Source organism: Sapajus apella, unplaced genomic scaffold (assembly GCF_009761245.1).
Source record: "Sapajus apella isolate SASKATOON/1434 unplaced genomic scaffold, GSC_monkey_1.0 scaffold2, whole genome shotgun sequence".
Lineage (NCBI taxonomy): Eukaryota > Metazoa > Chordata > Mammalia > Primates > Cebidae > Sapajus > Sapajus apella.
The window spans coordinates 29,656,799-29,676,841 of record NW_022436942.1 but is presented as its reverse complement, the minus strand read 5'-3'; the positions used below and the strand labels follow the sequence as shown (position 1 = coordinate 29,676,841).

The following is a 20,043-nucleotide window of genomic DNA, read 5'->3' as shown; positions in this document are numbered from 1 at the left end:
CCCATCAGACTCACAGCAGCTCTCTCAGCAGAAACCCTACAAGCCAGAAGAGAGTGGGGGCCAATATTTAACATCCTTAAAGAAAAGAACTTTCAACCCAGAATTTCACATCCAGCCAAACTAATCTTCATAAGCTAAGAAAAAATGAAATCTTTTGTGAACAAGCAAGTACTCAGAGATTTCATCACCACCAGGCCTGCTTTACAAGAGCTTCTGAAAGAACCACTACACATAGAAAGGAACAACTAGTATCAGCCTTTCCAAAAATATACCAAAAAGTAAAGAGCATCAACATAATGAAGAATTTACATCAACTAATGGGCAAAAAAGCCAGCTAACATTAAATGGCAGTATTAAACTCACATATATTATTATTAATCCTAAATTTAAATCAACTAAATCCCCCAATCAAAAGACACAGACAGGCAAATTGGATAAAAAGCCAAAACCCATCGGTATGCTGCATCCAGGCCCATCTCACATGCAAGGATACAGAAAGACTCAAAACAAAGGGATGGAGAAAGATTTACCAACCAAACGGATAGTAAAAAGAAATAAATAAAAAGCAGGAGTTGCAATTTTTGCCTCTGATAAAATAGACTTTAAAGCAACAAAGATCAAAAGAAGCAATGAAGGACATAATGATAAAAGGATCAATGCAACAAGAAGAGCCAAAGATTCTAAATATATATGCACCCAATACAGGAACACCCAGATATATAAGACTTATAAAGAGACTTAGACTCCCACACAATAATAGTGGGAGACTTCAACATCCATATTAGACAGATCAATGAGACAGAAAATTAACAACGATATCCAGGACTTGAACTCAGATCCAGAACAAGTAAACTTAATAAACATTTATATAACTCTCCACTTTAAATACACAAAATACACACTCTTAGCAGTACCACATCACACCTACTTACAGGTTTACATGAAATATTGGTTGGCTGCTTGTTTGTTATTTTCTTCCCTCATTTTTTTTCATGTCTCCATTATTAAGCACAATTATAGGCATAAAAGAGGTTTTCAATACCCATTTTTAGACTGCATTCTAGCCTGGGCCATAAAGCAACACTCCCGTTCTCTCTCCCTCTTCCTCTTCCTCTTTCTTCCTCTCCTTCATTCTTTTTTTTTAAATTATTATTCTTTTTCTTTCTTTCTTAAAAAAAAATCTTCAGTGGGATAAATAAACAGTGTTACTTAAATAGAACAAATATTGGCACAAAAGTCACGAAAAAAAAAAAAAAGGAACCAAACTCATTCTAATACGCTAGTAAGCTGATATATCCGTGTCCCCTTTTTTAATACCTTGTGTAGCCTTCTGAATATTTTGCTATTTCCTACAATTTAAAAATCTTCCATATGATAGGAAACTCAATACATTTTTTTTTACAACTGGAATACATTCAGAGAGATGGAAATGATATATTTTTTAAAAAGGCTACAGATTCTATCATACATATTCTTTGAATATTTCAAACTCTCTTGGCTGTCTCTAAGTCCTACTTCTGTACTCCATACTCTATGCTAGCCCTCTCCCTTTACCTTACCTTCCTGAAATATATCCCTATTTTGCAAAGCAACAAAGCTTCCCTTATTTTTTTTCTAATTTTTAAAAAAATTCAGATTAATTTTAATCACTAAAATAAATTAAAATTTTAAGATAAAAAAAATGTAAAGAATCATCTAAATTTCAGGAAACTATCATCTCCTTAAGTCCAATTCTCTTCTCATACTCAATACAAAATATACAATGTATGCAAGAGGAATGTAGGAAGGAACTGATAATCTTCCCTCTTTTCATTCTTCCTTATTTTAATAATAGAATCTATGTCCTAGGTTTTAGAGGGCATGGCTGCTCAGCACAAGGTTCCTCTGCAATAAATTTCTTACCAAAGGAATGTACATAAACTTGATGGGTCCAACTTCCGTCTCATTTTATTCAAATGTAAATGCTTGTCCTTTACTTTTCTCTTCTCCATCCCACTGGTTGACCACTATAAAGAGGACACTCTAGGGAATGGCAGAATAAAAAGTAGAATAAATACAATAATAACAAAATAATAACAGAGTAAAAATAATGGTAGAACAAATATAAGTCCATGGACAATTTCATGGGCTACCTCCTGATGGCTATAAGAAAGAAAATTAATTAACTTGTAAGAATTATGGTATTTGGACGTTTCTCTGCTACAGTGGCTTAGCCTATACATTAAAATTTGGTACCAGAATATTATGGATTAAGCTGTTTGCCCCAAAAATTTATAGGTTGAAGCCCAAAGCCCCAGTGTAATTATATTGGAAGATAGGGCCTTTCAGGAAGTAATTAAGGTTAAATGAAGTCATAGAGAGGGGCCTTAATTTCATAGGACTGGTGTCCTTAGAAGAGAACATTGGAACACACAGGGAGACATTAGGGGCACAAGTGCCTAATCAATGCCATGTAAGGACACGCAAGAACGGAGCCATCTACAAGCCAAGGAGAGAGGCCTCAGGAGAAGCCAACTTGTCAACACTTTGACCTTGAACTTTTGGCTTTCAGAACTGTTAAAAAACAAATTTTGGTTGTTTAAGCCACCCAGTCTTTGCTATTTGTTATGCAGCTCTAGCTGACTGATACACAGAAATGGAAAAGTGCCATCATAACAAAAATCTAAAATATGTGGCTTTGATATTGTTGCCAGGCAACATGCAGTGTGGAAGCAGATATTGCAGGATGGAAAACTAGAGACCCTCGTTATGTTTTGACCAATCATTAGGTAAAACTGACATCAGCAACAATTTGAAAGGCAGTGGTTAGAAAAAAGCAGAGTGGTCAATGTATACTGGATGCTCCTTGCTGATGTTTTTAGTGAGGAACTAAGAAAAGTAGTTGCAGTAAGATCAAAAAATGAGTTTCCAAGTAGATAACATGACACCAGGAAGTACAACTGCTTCTGCATTCCAGGGAGCAGGAGATGTGATTATTCGGTTTTTCTCAATAGTCACCATGGTGGCCTGGCGCTGTGGCTCACGCCTATAATTCCAGCACTTTGGGAGGCCGAGGCAGGCAGATCGCCAAAGGTCAGGAGTTTAAGACCAGCCTGGCAACATAGTGAAACCTGTGTCTACAAAAAAGTACAAAAATTAGCCAGGTGTGGTGGCTGCGAGCCTGTAAACTCAATTACTCAGGAGGCTGAGGCAAGAGAATCGCTTGAACCTGGAAGGCGGAAGTTGCAGTGAGCCGAGATTGTGCCACTGCACTCCAGCCTGGGTGACAGAGCAAGACTCTGACTCAAAAGTCTCCATTGTGTTAACTGGTCAGACAATGTGAGTCATTTTAGCAGAAAAAGACCCGACGAAGGATGTTGCATCACCACTTAAACTCATAGTTGCAAAGACTTCAAGGTGGCTGCCATTAGTTTGAGGGACAGGGGTATGGGCCAAGCACAGTGACTAATAACACACTGCTGGCTTAAAGAACTATAACTAGGGCAGCTCTTTGGCCGTGGTTACTTTTACATGAATTGACTGAAAGCAAATGAACCAGAAATCTCTAGTGCTGATAAAGTGCTGTCACCAATGCTACGATGACTCTAAGATGTCAGATGAACTTCCACCTCCCAAAATTCAAGTAGGTTACCATGAATTCAGTTCAGATGCTGAGGCTGATAATGCCACACACACACAACAAACGGGTATAAAAGGTTTATTACTCACATACTGAGGCTTTCCAGGGAGATAGGGCAGGATCCCAAGAGGGCTTAACTGGCTTGGGTTTTATCATTCTCAGAGTATGCAGCTGGGGTGAGGCTTCCTGGATGCATGCCAGGGCTTGTGTGCTCTGAACTTCCTGCTGGGGCCAAAGGAGGAGGCACCCATGCTTCCATCACTTTGCCCAGATGTGGAGCATAAGGGGAAAGGGAATGATGAGGCTTGAAAGATGTCAGCAATCAAACATTAAAAATGGCATTGAAGTCTTTATCACAGTCAAATGAACTAAAACCCTGGCCTATAAAAGCCTATGTTGTTCAGTCTCTAGGGCAATCTAGGTCTAAAAATCCACACTAGCAAGCAGGGGCTGCAAAAGCTGTGATGCCCCTCAAAAGTTTCAGACAGGGTCAAAGAAGCTGATGAGCAAGAATTTCCCGAGGTCAAACTAGGGGCCACAGAAGACAATCGACAAAGGAGTTTCTCCCAGATAGCAGATTCATGGTTTCACCAAGAAACGCACTGTCTGCTGGGCAAGGACTCTCCATCATGCCTGCTCAGTAGATTATCATGGCACAGGCCACTGACTGCTATCATTTTTGTCTTTACCTCTAGTATTCGTTCCTCTCTTTTTAGTTTTAGTAATAGAACTCTATCCCTGGAGTTTTAGTAGGGCACACGTCCATCTAGTTACAGACAAGTCCCAGTCTTTCTTGAAGCTAGGTATAGCTATGTAGTAAGTATTCATGAATGGACTGTGAGCAGAAGTGATGGGTGGAACTTCCTTAAAAGGAAATAGCTTGCTCCCAACTTCCTCTTTTTTCACAGGCTGGGTAGATGAATCCTAGATCCCTTCAATACCTTTGCAAAACGAAGCTACTTCTGGATTGCTATGTGAGGAAAAAATAAACTTATATCTTACATGAACCCTCATATTTTGGGGTCTCTTTGTTACAGCAGTTTAAATCATTTTCTGATTTATACAAAAGGAGTATGAAAACATTAAAAAGGTAAGCTTATTTACCTTTTATGACCTTAAAATGTCCTCTCCTTGTTCCTTTGGATTTTACCTTTAACAAGTATAAATAAGGTGCCTCAAATTTGACTGTAAGCAAGTAAGACCTTAAGACTACATGTCACCTTACGAATTCAGTGTGCTTCTCCCCTTTTCCAAAAATCAACCTACAGAATACAGCTGCATATACTTTGGGGGCTTAAATGGAAGCATTTAATGTAAATGTTTAAGTATCAAACTGATAAATGAAAACTCAGTATATATCAACTTCTCCTTTTTTCAACACAAATGTATATCCATGCACTATTTTTATCTACTTTGTAATCAATTAATAATAGACAACTGGATGAAGCGGATAAAGCAAACTTCATCTCCCATAATGTGATGCAGAGATGATGGTTTCTTGGATCCCCAGGTTCCTGTTACTGTATGCTTCAGATAGTGTTGCTAAGACAACAGTGACGCTGCAAGTCCCTGTTGCAGGGATTGAAGTCAAGGCACTGGAGCTGCCTCAAAAGATGTCATCAATAGTGTGTTCAAGGCCCTTTTCACAGTGAAACTGTAACTTTTGAATTAGGAAAAAAATGACTGAAGCCAAGCACGGTGATGCACACCAGTAACCCCAGATACTTGGGAGGCTGAGGCAGGAGGATGGCTTGAACCCAGGAGTTTGAGGCTGCAGTGCACTAGGATCGCACCTGTGAATAGCTACTGTACTCCAGTCTAGGCAACACAGCAAGACCCCCATCTGTTAAAAAACGAAACATAAAAATAAACAGAAAAAGATTATACTCAATTCAACACCTTTCCACAGACTGTGATTTTCAGTTACTCACATTCTAAGGTTAAGAAAACATTGGTATATGGATTGTAAGTCAGGAAAACATCATTTTATATATATATATGAGAGCCCCATGGAAATAACTGAGGGGAACTTGTCCTTAAATTCCAATTTACCTTTATTCTAATAGAAGCATGTCTGAAGAATATCAGAAGAAAACAAAATGAAATTATGCTGTCAGCTGTTCCTCCACTAACGATGTACATCTCACCTAAACAAAGACTTGATTCTATGTAGTAAATAAATAGGTTTGATGTTCACTGAGACCTGCGATTCATACTTGGCATTTGAGTTCATAAACAGATTCAAAGAAACATGGTCTTCTCACTAAACTTTTGATAAAGGCACAGAAAGCTCATTGGTAGCAATGATGTGAGCTGGGTTGCATCTCCAGTTTTGTCCAAGCAAACTGAACAATGACAGCAATCCTGTTTTAATACTCATAACATCAAGGAAAGGACAAAAAGAAAAAAAAATGCTTGAACTGATTTTGATGTTTTCTGACCTACAGAAAAAAAAAAAAAAAACAGCATTTCACCAAGCTAAATTTCCTTTACATCGTGTATATTGTATTGCACACAAATGTTTAAAAATCCATCGAAAACAACAAGAACAGAAGAATAAAGAAGCCCAGTGCTTTTTGAGATAGAAGCCTTCAGAATCACCTCTCTCTCTCTCAAGAAGTAACCTGGCGAAAAATAAATGGTTAGGCAAAGGCAAGTGTTGGAGGATGTTTTCCCAATCTTTTAGAATCCCTTGCTAAGAGACACAGAGATAACTGGACACTAAGTTACCAGTGCACTATTCATTTTCCAAGCAGACATCAAAAGGTCCTCTTTTAATAGTGGAAACTGAGGGTTACACAGTAAGGTTCAGACTTCAGCAGGAATCCTTGTTGTCAAGTAAAAGTTTAACCTAGCAGAAGTAAATGAAACCCAGATGTCTTCACCTTTTTTTTTTTTTTAACCCTGGCGTTCTAAGCATAAAAAAGGAAATAGAAAATAACACAGACCACTCTATTTTAATATTTTTAAGTAGCATAAATCATAATGGTTTATATACTACACTGTACAAATAATATACTGTTACTTTTGAAAGAAAATGAACTTCTTATAGGGTTTTCTGAAATAGTTACTCCACACAGCTAAGAGCTTGACCCTTTAGCCATTGCTACAGCAGATGGAATACGAGCTTTGAGGTTCCAGTCTTCTAGTTGTGCCTGTTTCTGCTGCCACTGAGGGATGAGCCTCTCAGAGCCCCGTCGTGGCCCTGTCCATCTCCTGCGCCAGGAAACACCGGTTCCGCAGGTGGACGTGTGCCAATGAGTGCAGCTTCTGTGCTTTGCTTTCCATAAGCCTCCTCCCCCTTTAAGAGAACTTGCGCTTCTTCATGGCTTCCGCCTTGACCGCCAAGCTCTTGGCACAGATGGTCAGGACCACAATGAGAACGCCCACCACAAATGTCACCAGGGGCCAGAGGAAGCAATGCAGGAGGACAATCTCATCATGAGTACGATGCAGAAGCACGTCGTCTGGTCTGCAAGACAGTGGAGAATGAGAAAGAAAGAGCAGTCAAATGCCTTGAAAACTCTCTGCAACCTAAAGCCAAACTTGCTTTCCAGCCCGAAGGGAATAACCATTATTGAAAGTCAAGGCTGCACTCTGACTATACACACTGTAATTTTGTGCTTCAAACCCATTACAGAAAGTTTCGAGCTCTTGAGTCAAGTAATTGGTACAAATTTACACATTAATTATAATTTACATGTCACAAAATGTCAAAGGTATATCTCTAATGATTTTTCTTCACTCTAAGTTACTTAATGTATTCCACTTTCTCATTCATCCTCTAATGTCCACTTGTCAAGGGGCTTGAATCAGTCAAAAAATTACTGATGGGTGAGCATTCTCCAACAAATCCGAACTAGAACTCAGCTCACAGGTGTGGCCCAAATGATCTTAATTCAGAAAAAAAAAAAAAAAAAAAAAGTCAGTTAAAGGCACTGCTTAAATTTAGACAAAAAGACAGACAGCGTCACTTGCAGTGCAACTTGGCCTCACTATGTAAAGCAGAGGTTTTTATTAATAAGCAGACAATGGCTGAATGAATGAATGCCTTCTTCCATGCTTCTGGGTGAAATTAGCCATCATTTTAAAACACTGACCACTTTCTTGATAAATCTCACAAAGTCCTAGCAATAGATTTCTATCTTATCAACGTGAGGATCTATTTTTCAATTCCTGCATTGGTCCCATGTGCAGAAAGCAAAGATGAGATGTACTCCACAAGCCGTGATTGCTAATCTTTGGCCATTAGAGAGATCCTGGGAATTTAACTTTTTAATAAAAGAGGTTTACATTTTGTAAGATATTTCCATTTCATCCACAAGGTTTGCTCTGTTACACTAGAGGAGCTATGTTTCCTCCAGAAAAAGATGAAGATAATGCAGAATAATGAGTCCAACTGCCCTCAAGAACATCAAAGCCTTCAGAGCACAGGGGCAGTGCATCTAACACAGAAATGCGTTCCTGAAAATCATTCATCAGTCACAGCTCTCATAATTCAGAACCTATTTTCCCTGAAGATTGACAAAGGGTGTTGGGTATCTCTTTTTACTTAAAGTGGAGCTATCACGTGCCATTAACAGAAATAGTTTTACAGACTGGCTTTGAAATGTCAAAATCCTTGCAGTTTTTCCTTTGATGCAAAGTAAAATTTCAAATTTTGCACATAATGCAAGATTTTTATTAATATTTTATTTCATAGTATTTTAATTAAAATTTATATTAAGTAAATGCAGAGTCATTTTAACAATTAGGCAAAAATCATCCCAGCTTTCAGAAGCTGTGAATTTTTTTAGAATTACTATATTAATTACTATATTAATACATACCATTGTATATATATTAATGTACATATTCTTTTTTTCCGTAGGCCCATTCGGGGTATGACATTGTCATTGCTGCTATTCTACAAATAGATGCTGCTGCTGAGAAAGAGGAGCCTGCCTTTGTTGCAGCCTTATTATTCATGCAAAATTTCAAGAAACTTCATGCTTGGAGTCTAAAAACGTCAAGGCTGAGGTCTAAAAAGAATCAGGACACAGGACAGCCAGAATCATATTTAAGAGTCTGAAATCCCCATCCCAGCACTGCCAGGAATCTTTTCCCAGGCATAGTGCTCATGGCTGTCAGAAACCTCTCCCTAAGTGTATGAGGGAAGGTAAAAGCTGTCTATCAGGATGCTCTTTCCTTCTTTCTCTGAAGGACTGTTATGCTCCTCCAGAATCTACTGATACAAAAATGAGTCTTAAATTCTTCATCAAATGGCTAAGGGTGCACAACAATGTGAATTGTACTTAGTACCACTGAAGTGTAAGTGGTTAAAATGGCTGGGCACAGTGGCTCATGCCTGTAATCCCAGCACTTTGGGAGGCAGAGGCGGGCAGATTGCCTGAGGTCAGGAGTTCAAAACCAGCCTGGCCAACAAGGCAAAACCCTCTCTCTGCAAAAAGCTAGGTGCCTGTAGACCTAGTTACTTGGGAGGCTGAGGTAGGAGGATCTCTTGAGCCCAGGAGATCAACGCTGCAGTGCTCCATGATCAAGCCACTGTACTCCAGCTTGGTTGACAAAGTGAGACCCAGCCTCCAAAAAAAATGGTTACGATGTTAAAATAATAATAATAATAACAAAAGAAAAAGGAAAAGGATTTTGGGTGAGGGACCTGGATTTTTTAAACACTATTTTAATAAATGTGCTTGTAATTTCCATAAGTAATATGTTTTGCAACTAATTTTCTAGTAAAATGTTTCAGCGTGGATCCTCTTTTGTATTCATACTCCAGCCACTCTTACTGACGTTGAATCCTTTACCACAATATTGTGCAATTGAGCCAGAAAAAATAGCCTAGATGACAGTGGTGCGAATCATACATATTTTCTGAAACACAGTTTGAAGAACATGTACCAAAAAAGAATGTGAGTAAAAAAAGAGGAGGAGAGAAAAATGATAACTAGCAAATGCTGAACCCAAATATTTGTTTTATTCAGAAACTTCTTGGCGTTCCACCTCCTACCAAAGTACTTGGAGTAAAACTTTAATATCTTAAATGACAAAATAACATCAGTCCCTCTGAGTTAGCCATACTGAATTTGTAATCACTTTGAAAGTGTTCTTTGATGTGGAAATGTTATATATAAATGTACACATTTCTTTAAAAATAATTCATGTCCATTTCCACTTCATACAGCTCTCAGATGCCCGATAGTCCCCTTCAACAGGAAAAACGTTTCTCTGCACAGTAATGCTCAAGCTTATCATTCAGTTTTTGATTTAGTGAGATTATCTCTAAATTGCTTCTTGTGTCCTAATTAAAGTCTAGCTAATTCAAACCGGACTTGTCATGTCTTGATTGAAGGCACTCCCCTGCCTCAGTTTCCTCCAATTTTATCAGGCATGCAGTTTTCAGATTATTCCGCCAAAATTATCTGCAAAGGGGTTTGGGCTTAGAATTCAATTTATCATAATTATATGGTAGGGAGTAAACTATAATTTCTTTTTAAATAATCACTGTTTGCCACATGTGGCAAACTGGATAAATGGCATGATGAGATCTGATATAATAAAACCAGGATGGTTACAAGAATATACAGACAATAAGCAAAAAACAGGGTACTTACTCTATATCTATATCTAGGGACTTCAAAAAAGTAGGCAAGAGATTTTTCTTGGAGTATGCAGAAACACCAATGAAAAGCACTTTTATGCCCTGAGTCAAGGTTATAAAAGAAGAGTAAATACTGCGGGAACCCACAGAAAAACTTCCATAAGCATTGGCACCAGCCTGAGTCAAGGTTTGAAAATGTGTTGCGATAAAAATGACAGTCAGCATTTATGATGTGCTTTCTACCCTCCAGGTGCTATAGTAGGACATTCAGACTCATTTGATCCTTAAAATGACCCTCTGCTCAAGTAAGTTTAAATTTTCACTTTATAATGGAAGAAACTGAAGTCTTTAAGAAAGATTAGTATCCCCAGCATTATACAATTTAAAATAATGACATGATTTGAAACCCTGTCCGTTAAGATTTTTAAAATTGTACTATTAGCCGAACTGACCAAGCAGAGGAAAGGATATCAGAGGTCAAAGATCAACTCAATGAAATAAAACAAGAAGGCAAGATTAGAGAAAAAAGGGTAAAAAGGAATGAACAAAGTCTCCAAGAAATGTGGGACTATGTGAAAAGACCTAATCTACGTTTGATAGGTGTAGCTGAATGTGACAAAGAGAATGATTCCAATCTGGATTCATTCAGGATATTATCCAGGAAAACTTCCCCAACCTAGCAAGGCAGGCCAATACTCAAGTCCAGGAAATACAGAGAACACCACAAAGATATTCCTCAAGAAGACCAACCTCAAGGCACATAATTGTCAGATTCACCAGGGTTGAAATGAAGGAGAAAATGCTAAGGGCAGCCAGAGAGAAAGGTCGGGTTACCCACAAAGGGAAGCCCATCAGACTCACAGCAGATCTCTCAGCAGAAACCCTACAAAGCCAGAAGAGAGTAGGGGCCAATATTCAACATCCTTAAAGAAAAGAACTTTCAACCCAGAATTTCATATCCAGCCAAACTAAGCTTTATAAGTGAAGGAAAAATAAAATCCTTTGCAAACAAGCAAGTACTCAGAGATTTCATCACCACCAGGCCTGCTTTACAAGAGCTCCTGAAAGAGGCTCTACACATAGAAAGGAACAACCAGTACTAACCACTTCAAAAACATGACAAATGGCAAAGAGCATCAACACAATGTAGAATCTGCATCAACTAACGGGCAAAACAGACAGCTAGCATCAAAATAGGAGGATCGAATTCACACATAACAATATTAACCCTAAAGGTAAATGGACTAAATGCCCCAATCAAAAGACACAGACTGGCAAATTGGATAAAAAGCCAAAACCCAATGGTGTGCTGTATCCAGGAAACCCATCTCACATGCAAGGATACACAAAGGCTCAAAACACAGGGATGGAGGAAGACTTACCAAACAAATGGAGACCAAAAAAAAGCAGGAGTTGCAATTCTCATCTCTGATAAATTAGACTTTAAAGCAACAAAGATCAAAAGAGACAAAGAAGGACATTACATAATGGTAAAAGGATCAATGCAACAAGACGAGCTAACGGTCCTAAATATATACGCACCAAATACAGGAGCACCCAGATACATAAGGCAAGTTCTTAATGACTTACAAAGAGACTTAGACTCCCACACAATAATAGTAGGAGACTTTAACACTCCATTGTCAATATTAGACAGATCAACCAGACAGAAAATTAACAAGGATATCCAAGACTTGAACTCAGATCTGGAACAAGCAAACCTAATAGACATTTACAAAACTGTCCACCCCAAATCCACAGAATATACATTCTTCTCAGCACCACATCACACCTACTCTAAAATTGACCACATAATTGGAAGTAAATCACTCCTCAGCAAATGCAAAAGAACGGAAATCGTAAGAAACAGTCTCTCAGACCACAGTGCAATCAAGTTAGAACTCAGAATTCAAAAACTAACTCAGAACCGCACAACTTCATGGAAACTGAACAACTTGCTCTTGAATGTTGACTGGATAAACAATGAAATGAAGGCAGAAATAAAGATGTTCTTTGAAACCAATGAGAATGAAGACACAACATACTGTAATCTCTGGGACACATTTAAAGCAGTCTCTAGAGGAAAATATACAGTAGTAAGTGCCCACATGAGAACAAGGAGAGATCTAAAATTGACACCCTACCGTCAAAATTGAAAGAGCTAGAGGAGTAAGATAAAAAAAACTCAAAACCTAGCAGAAGACAAGAAATAACTAAGATCAGAGCAGAACTGAAGGAGACAGAGACACAAAAAACCCTTCAAAAAATCAACAAATCCAGGAGCTGGTTTTTCGAAAAGGTCAACAAAATAGACCACTAGCCAGATTAATAAAAAAGAAAAGAGAAGCTGGGCGCGGTGGCTCAAGCCTGTAATCCCAGTACTTTGGGAGGCCGAGGCGGGTGGATCACGAGGTCAAGAGATCGAGACCATCCTGGTCAACATGGTGCAACCCCGTCTCTACTAAAAATACAAAAAATTAGCTGGGCATGGTGGTGTGTGCCCGTAATTCCAGCTACTCAGGAGGCTGAGGCAGGAGAATTGCCCGAACCCAGGAGGCGGAGGTTGCGGTGAGCCGAGATCGCGCCATTGCACTCCAGCCTGTGTAACAAGAGCGAAACTCCGTCTCAAAAAAAAAAAAAAAAAAAGAAAAGAGAGAATAACCAAATTGATGCAATAAAAAACAATAAAGGGGATATCACCACAGATTCCACAGAAATTCAAACCATCATCAGAGATTATTACAAACAACTCTATGCACATAAACGAGTAAACCTGGAAGAAATGGTTAAATTCCTGGGCACTTGCCTCCTCCCAAGCCTAAACCAGCAAGAAGTTGAAACCCTGAACACACCAATAACAAGGTCTGAAGTTGAGGCAGCAATTAAGAGCCTACCACCCAAAAAATCCCCAGGTCCAGATGGGTTCACAGCCAAATTCTATCAGACATACAAAGAGGAGCTGGTACCACTCCTTCTGAAACTATTCCAAATAATCCAAAAAGAGGATATCCTTCCCATATCATTCTATGAGACCAACATCATCCTGATACCAAAACCTGGCAGAGACTCAACAAGAAAAGAAAACTTCAGGCCAATATCCATGATGAACATAGATGCAAAAATCTTCAATAAAATACTGACAAGCCGATTGCAACAGCACATCAAAAAGCTTATCCACCATGATCAAGTAGGATTGATCCTAGGGATGCAAGACTGGTTCAACATACGCAAGTCTATAAACGTAATTCACCACATAAACAGAACCAAAGACAAAAACCACATGATTATCTCAATTAATGCAGAGAAGGTCTTTGACAAAATTCAACGGCCCTTTATGCTAAAAACCCTCAATAAGCTAGGTATTGACGGAATGTATCTCAAAATAACAAAAACTATTTACAACAAACCAATAGCCAATATCATACTGAATGGGCAAAAACTGGAAGCATTCCCTATGAAATCTGGCTCTAGACAAGGATGCCCTCTCTCACCACTCCTATTCAATATAGTACTGGAAGTTCTAGCCAGAGCAATCAGGCAAGAAATAGAAATACAGGGTATTCAAATAGGAAAGGAGGAAGTCAAATTGTTTCTATTTGCAGACTACATGATTGTATATCTAGAAGACCCCATCGTCTCAGCCCAAATTCTCCTGAAAATGATAAGCAACTTCAGCAGTCTCAGGATACAAAATCAATGTGCAAAAATCACATGCATTCCTATACACCAATAACAGACTTAAAGAGAGCCAAATCAAGAATGAAATGCCATTCACAATTACTACAAAGAGAATAAAATACCTAGGAATACAACTAACAAGGAACGTAAAGGACCTCTTCAAGGAGAACTACAAACCACTGCTCAACAAAATAAGAGAGGACACAAACAGATGGAGAAACATTCCATGTTCATGGTTAGGAAGAATCAGTATCGTGAAAATGGCCATACTGCCCAAAGTAATTTACAGATTCAACACTATCCCCATCAAGCTACCAATGACCTTCTTCACAGAACTGGAAAAAAAACACCTTAAACTTCACATGGAACCAAAAGAGAGCCCGCATAGCCAAGTCAATTCTAAGCAAAAAAGAACAAAGCGGGTGGCATCATACTACCGGACTTCAAACTATACTACAAGGCTACAGTAATCAAAACAGCATGGTACTGGTACCAAAACAGAGATATAGACCAATGGAACAGAACAGAGGCCTTGGAGGCAACACAACATATCTACAACCATCCGATCTTTGACAAACCTGACAAAAACAAGCAATGGGGAAAGGATTCCCTGTTTAATAAATGGTGTTGGGAAAACTGGCGAGCCATGTGCAGAAAGCAGAAACTGGACCCCTTCCTGACACCTTACACTAAAATTAACTCCAGATGGATTAAAGACTTAAACATAAGACCTAACACCATAAAAACCCTAGAGGAAAATCTAGGCAAAACCATTCAGCACATAGGTGTAGGCAAGGACTTCATGAACAAAACACCAAAAGTATTGGCAACAAAAGCCAAAAGAGACAAATGGGACCTCATCAAGCTCCACAGCTTCTGCATGGCAAAAGAAACAGTCATTAGAGTGAGTCAGCAACCAACAGAATGGGAAAAAATTTTTGCAGTTTACCCATCTGACAAAGGCTGATATCCAGAATTTACAAAGAGCTAAAACAGATTTACAAGAAAAAAACAAACAAGCCCATTCAAAAGTAGGCGAAGGATATGAAGACACTTTACAAAAGAAGACATACATGAGGCCAACAAACATATGAAAAAATGCTCATCATCACTGGTCATTAGAGAAATGCAAATCAAAACTACACTGAGATACCATCTCATGCCAGTTCAAAGGCGATCATTAAAAAATCTGGAGACAACAGATGCTGGAGAGGATGTGGAGAAATAGGAACACTTTTACACTGTTAGTGGGAGTGTAAATTAGTTCAACCATTGTGGAAGACAATGTGGTGATTCCTCAAGGACCTAGAAATAGAAATTCCATTTCACCCAGCAATCCCATTACTGGGTATATATCCAAAGGATTATAAATCGTTCTACTATAAGGACACTTGCACACGAATGTTCACTGCAGCACAGTTTACAATAGCAAAGACCTGGAACCAACCCAAATGCCCATCGATGATAGACTGGACAGGGAAAATGTGGCATATATACACCATGGAATATTATGCAGCCATCAAAAATGATGAGTTTGTGTCCTTTGTAGGGGCATGGATGAACCTGGAAACCATCATTCTCAGCAACGTGACAGAAGAGCAGAAGAGCAAACACCGCATGTTCTCACTCATAGGTGGGTGTTGAACAATGAGAACACATGGACACAGGGAGGGGAGCACTACACACTGGGGTCAGTTGGGGGGAAACAGGGGAGGGACGGTAGGGGGTGGGGAGCTGGGGAGAGATAGCAAGGGGAGAGATGCCAGATGTAGGTGATGGGGAGGAAGGCAGCAAATCACACTGCCACGTGTGTACCTATGCAACAATCTTGCATGTTCTTCACATGTACCCCAAAACCTAAAATGCAATAAAATAAATTAATGGGGAAAAAAAATTGTACTATTTATTTACCCTTAAGCCAGCTTTTCTCAAATTAGAATCACTTAACAATGCTTATTGAATTGCAGTTTCCTGGTTTTCAACCCTTATTTATTATAATCAACATCTGAGTTTGTGGGATCCAGAAATCTGCATTTTGGAGTTCTGGGATGATACTGATGTACACTTCAGTTTAAGAAGCATTGTGTAAAGTTCTAACAGTTGGAAAAAAAAAAGAAATATGAAACACAATGCTACTTAGCTAGCTATTTCCCAAAATCCCTAATTGATACTTATGTTCAGGTCATTTTCACGATCTCTGCTTATTTTTGTGCAGAATGCACACTGCATAAAGGTATCCTGGAATAAGAGAGAAGAACAGCTTATCAGGAAGGAGAACTACTGAGGGATGGGGAGCAGATTAAAAGGTGGAACTACAGATCTTTATGCTAGATTTGCCTGGGGGGCCCTTGGTTCTAACTGGCAGAAAGGCACCCTATAAGCTAGCAGCAGTACTAGTCAAATGAGATTTAGAAAGACAAAGATTTTATGTATATCATCCTAAATATAGAAAATATATCCCCTTTGACTTTGTCTCACCAAATGGGAGTTCTTCCATTCTACAATGCTTGTTCTGTTGGCTAACAGAGAAAAATGATAGCGTCATCTTCTACTTTTTTCAATGGAATGGGAAATTATTTCAACTTAACCAATTCATGTAAAAATCTGAACTGCTTTATAATTTACTGGTATCACATGATGTTAACTGAACAAACCAAGAGACAAGATGATCCACTTTGAAGTGTGTTTTCTGAGATACTACAGGAAATTGAAATTTTTTCTAGATTTGTATTCACAAGTATTTCTTGCTTCTATGAGCAGAGAATTTTCCTTTTCACGTAGGCTACTAGAAAGTTAAAATTTTGGTTCATCTCAGCAAGACGATATGACATTCTTGTGACAACCAAACCGCTAATGCCTTGCCTTTTTTCCCCTCACACATTTCTAGTTTATTTTATACCGCTAAATCTTCTCAATCTTTAGAGGACTCATTAAACCTCCCCCTTTTTTTTCTGAGACAGGCTCTCACTCTGTCACCCAGGCTGGCACTCCAATCTCGTCTCACTGCAGCCTCTGACTCCCAGGCACAAGCAATCTTCCCACCTCAGCCTCAACAGCTGGGACTACAGGAGTGCACCACCACACCGGGCTAATTTTTGTATTTTTTGTAGAGACGGTGTTTCACTGTGTTGCCCAAGCTGGTCTTGAACTCCTGAGCTCAAGCAATCTGTCTGCATTAGCCTCCCAAACTGCTGGGATTACAGGTGTGAACCATTGCACCCTGCCAAAAATGCTTTTTACTTATCAAATATATCAGCCTTTTTTGACAATGGCTCAAGGGAAAATCGTTCAAGACTCAAATCACTGAGGTGCCTGCAGTGCTCTTTGTTTCTGGGTAAGGGTGTCTCATCAGGTTACATTCCCAACATGGAGGTGGCACAATAATTTTTTACAATGAAAACCGAAGAACGCCTGACATGTGATCTTTCCCAGATAACTGCTTGAAGCTGGATTTCAGATAGCCTCAGAAAGTCCTCTACAGTAATCTCAAGGTTATAAACAAACATTTAACTGAGATGCCACAGTGAAACAAGTGACTATGTCATAGATTTTTCAGGCAGAAGTTACTGATCACTGACATGTAATCTAGAAAGCCTTGATGTGGGTATTACTCAATTTTTGGGGGGGGCGGCAAAACTCCATGCTATTGGGATTTCTAGAAAGAGATTGTATTAAAACTCAACCCGGCCGGGCGCGGTGGCTCATGCCTGTAATCCCAGCACTTTGGGAGGCCGAGGCGGGTGGATCACGACCTCAAGAGATCGAGACCATCCTGGTCAACATGGTGAAACCCCATCTCTACTAAAAATACAAAAAATCAGCTGGGCATGGTGGCGCGTACCTGCAATCCCAGCTACTCAGGAGGCTGCGGCAGAAGAATTGCCTGAACCCAGGAGGTGGAGGTTGCAGTGAGCCGAGATTGCGCCACTGCACTCCAGCCTGGGTAACAAGAGCGAAACTCCGTCTCAAAAAAAAAAAAACAAAAAAAAACCCAAAAAAACTCAACCCATGAAAACATATGACTTGGTCTATCGATTCATGACTTTTAAAAGATTTCAAAAGATGTTTTCTACTGAAAGATGTTAAAGACTGACCAAGCAAAGTGTTGAATTTGGTTCTGGCATAATTGAGCTGACCTTACTGATAGTAATTAGCCAATGTGTCTAGTTGTTGTTTGATGCAATCATAAGACCTTGACAAGAGAAGAGCAGAGAATACTCGTCTTCCTATGCAATCACAGGAAGGCAACATAAAAGCTATACCAAGTTATGTCATATATTACAGTGGGATCACAGAGACCAGAACACAGAGATCCTTTGTAGTACCCCCTTTTTTTTTTTTTGAGACAGAGTTTCACTCTTGCTGCCCAGGCTGGAGTGCAGTCATGTGATCTCAGCTCACTGCAACCTCTGCCTCCGCTGCCTCCTCCTGCCTAAGCCTCCTGAGTAGCTGGGATTACAGGTGTGTGCCACCACACCCAGCTAATTTGTATATGTTTAGTAGAGACAAGGTTCTGCCATGTTGGCCAGGGTGGTCTCGAACTTCTGACTTCAGTCAATCCCCTGGTCTCGGTCTCCCAAAGTGCTAGGATTACAGGCGTGAGCCATTGCACCCAGCCTTTGCAGTATTCTTTATGTTGAACTGCTCTATTGTGGGGATCCACTCAGAATTCCAGCATTGGTTTAAAGATTATTTTAAGCTTAAGACATTTTAGATTCAACAAGTGCTAAACGAAGCTTTCCTGGCTCTTCCCTTTTCTGACAAAAAGCAGCAGCTTCTGAGATTTGAGGCTACTGTAAATCCCTTCTCCAGGGGATTTTGATGGCCCTGAGGAAAACAGAAAGACCACTAATACTCATAAAGAAAAACATTATCACTGACTTTCCTCCTAAAAACCAATTTGTCGTTCCCATAGGAAATCTTTCTTCCTCTCTTTTTTCCCTTCTAAGTTAGGTAGATAAGCCCGCAGTCTAAACTCTTACGTAGTACTGTGAAGCCCAATGCTCATAAAAATATTAACATTGATACATTGATAAAATGTGTATGCTGCTTCTCTGGTTAATTTATCTTTTGTCAGTTTAATTCACAGGCCCCAGTCATTAAACCTGAAAGGGTAACGGAAAAGTTTTTTGTTTGTTTGTTTGTTTTGTTCCTTAAAGTATCATGAGCCAATTTTTGTCCACTGGGGTCTAGCAATGATATTGAGAAAAGGGTTTTTAAAAGCTTGGGAGGAGGTCATGCATGGTGGTTCCTGCCTGTAATCCCAGCACTTTGAGAGGCCACAGAGGAAGGACTGCTTGAGCCCAGATCAAGACTAGCCTGGGCAACATAGGGAGACCCTGCCTCTACAAAATATAAAAAGAGTGGGCATGGTGGCATATGCCTGTAGTCTCAGCTATTTGGGGACTGAGGTGGGAGTATCACTTAAGCCTAGGAGGTTGGGGCAGCAGCAAGCCTATAGTGAGCCAAGGCTGTGCCCTGGCACTCCAGCCTGGGCAACACATCAAGATCTTGTCTCAAAAAAAAAAAAAAAAAAAGGCTAGGGTGATATTATATCAAGATCATGGTTAGCTCCACAGATGCTTCCTATCTGTGAATGAAAGGCTGATTATAGATCTATAAATGTTACAAACAGCCTTACATTTTCCTGAGCTATTTTCTCAAAGTCGGCTAATTTTAAGTAGCAATGTTTAATTGTACAAGAATTACTGCTTATCAAGCTTGCCTATTCTTCATGGAGAAAATCAAATCAAGCCCCAAACTTGCAGTTTTTGGAGAGAAAAATGTACATTCAGTTTTGGCAGGATATCCAGAAAACTGGCAGGTATGTTATTTCGCAGCAATAAAGTGTTGAATTATAGAGGAGAGATTATACTTAAGTCCAGCCTGATGGAAAGACCTAAACAGCCTCGTAAGTATAGAACAGTATCTCAGAACATGAACTTCAGTTAGACAAATCAGGGTTTAAATACAGGCTTTATCACTTCCTAAGTGGTCTTGAGAAAAAAATACTTAATTCCCCTGAGTCTTAATTTTCTCATCTGTAAACTGTGGATAGTATCTACCATGCCCCCAAGAAGTAAATGAGATAATGTGTGTGACATATTTGACCAGATGGCTGCCCAATAATGAGTGCTCAATACAG

The 20,043-nt window shown here is 39.3% G+C and overlaps 1 protein-coding gene across 1 annotated transcript in view; it reads right to left on the bottom strand.

Moving 5' to 3' along the window:
• Positions 1-5,655: 5,655 nt before the first annotated feature.
• The window catches only part of KCNMB4 (potassium calcium-activated channel subfamily M regulatory beta subunit 4), a 76,410-nt gene continuing 62,022 nt past the window's right edge, over positions 5,656-20,043 (bottom strand). The window contains exon 3 of the mRNA XM_032295664.1: positions 5,656-7,091. Within this exon, the coding sequence (XP_032151555.1) occupies positions 6,923-7,091 (169 nt within the window). The 3' untranslated portion in view covers positions 5,656-6,922. The remainder of the gene's footprint in view (positions 7,092-20,043) is intronic.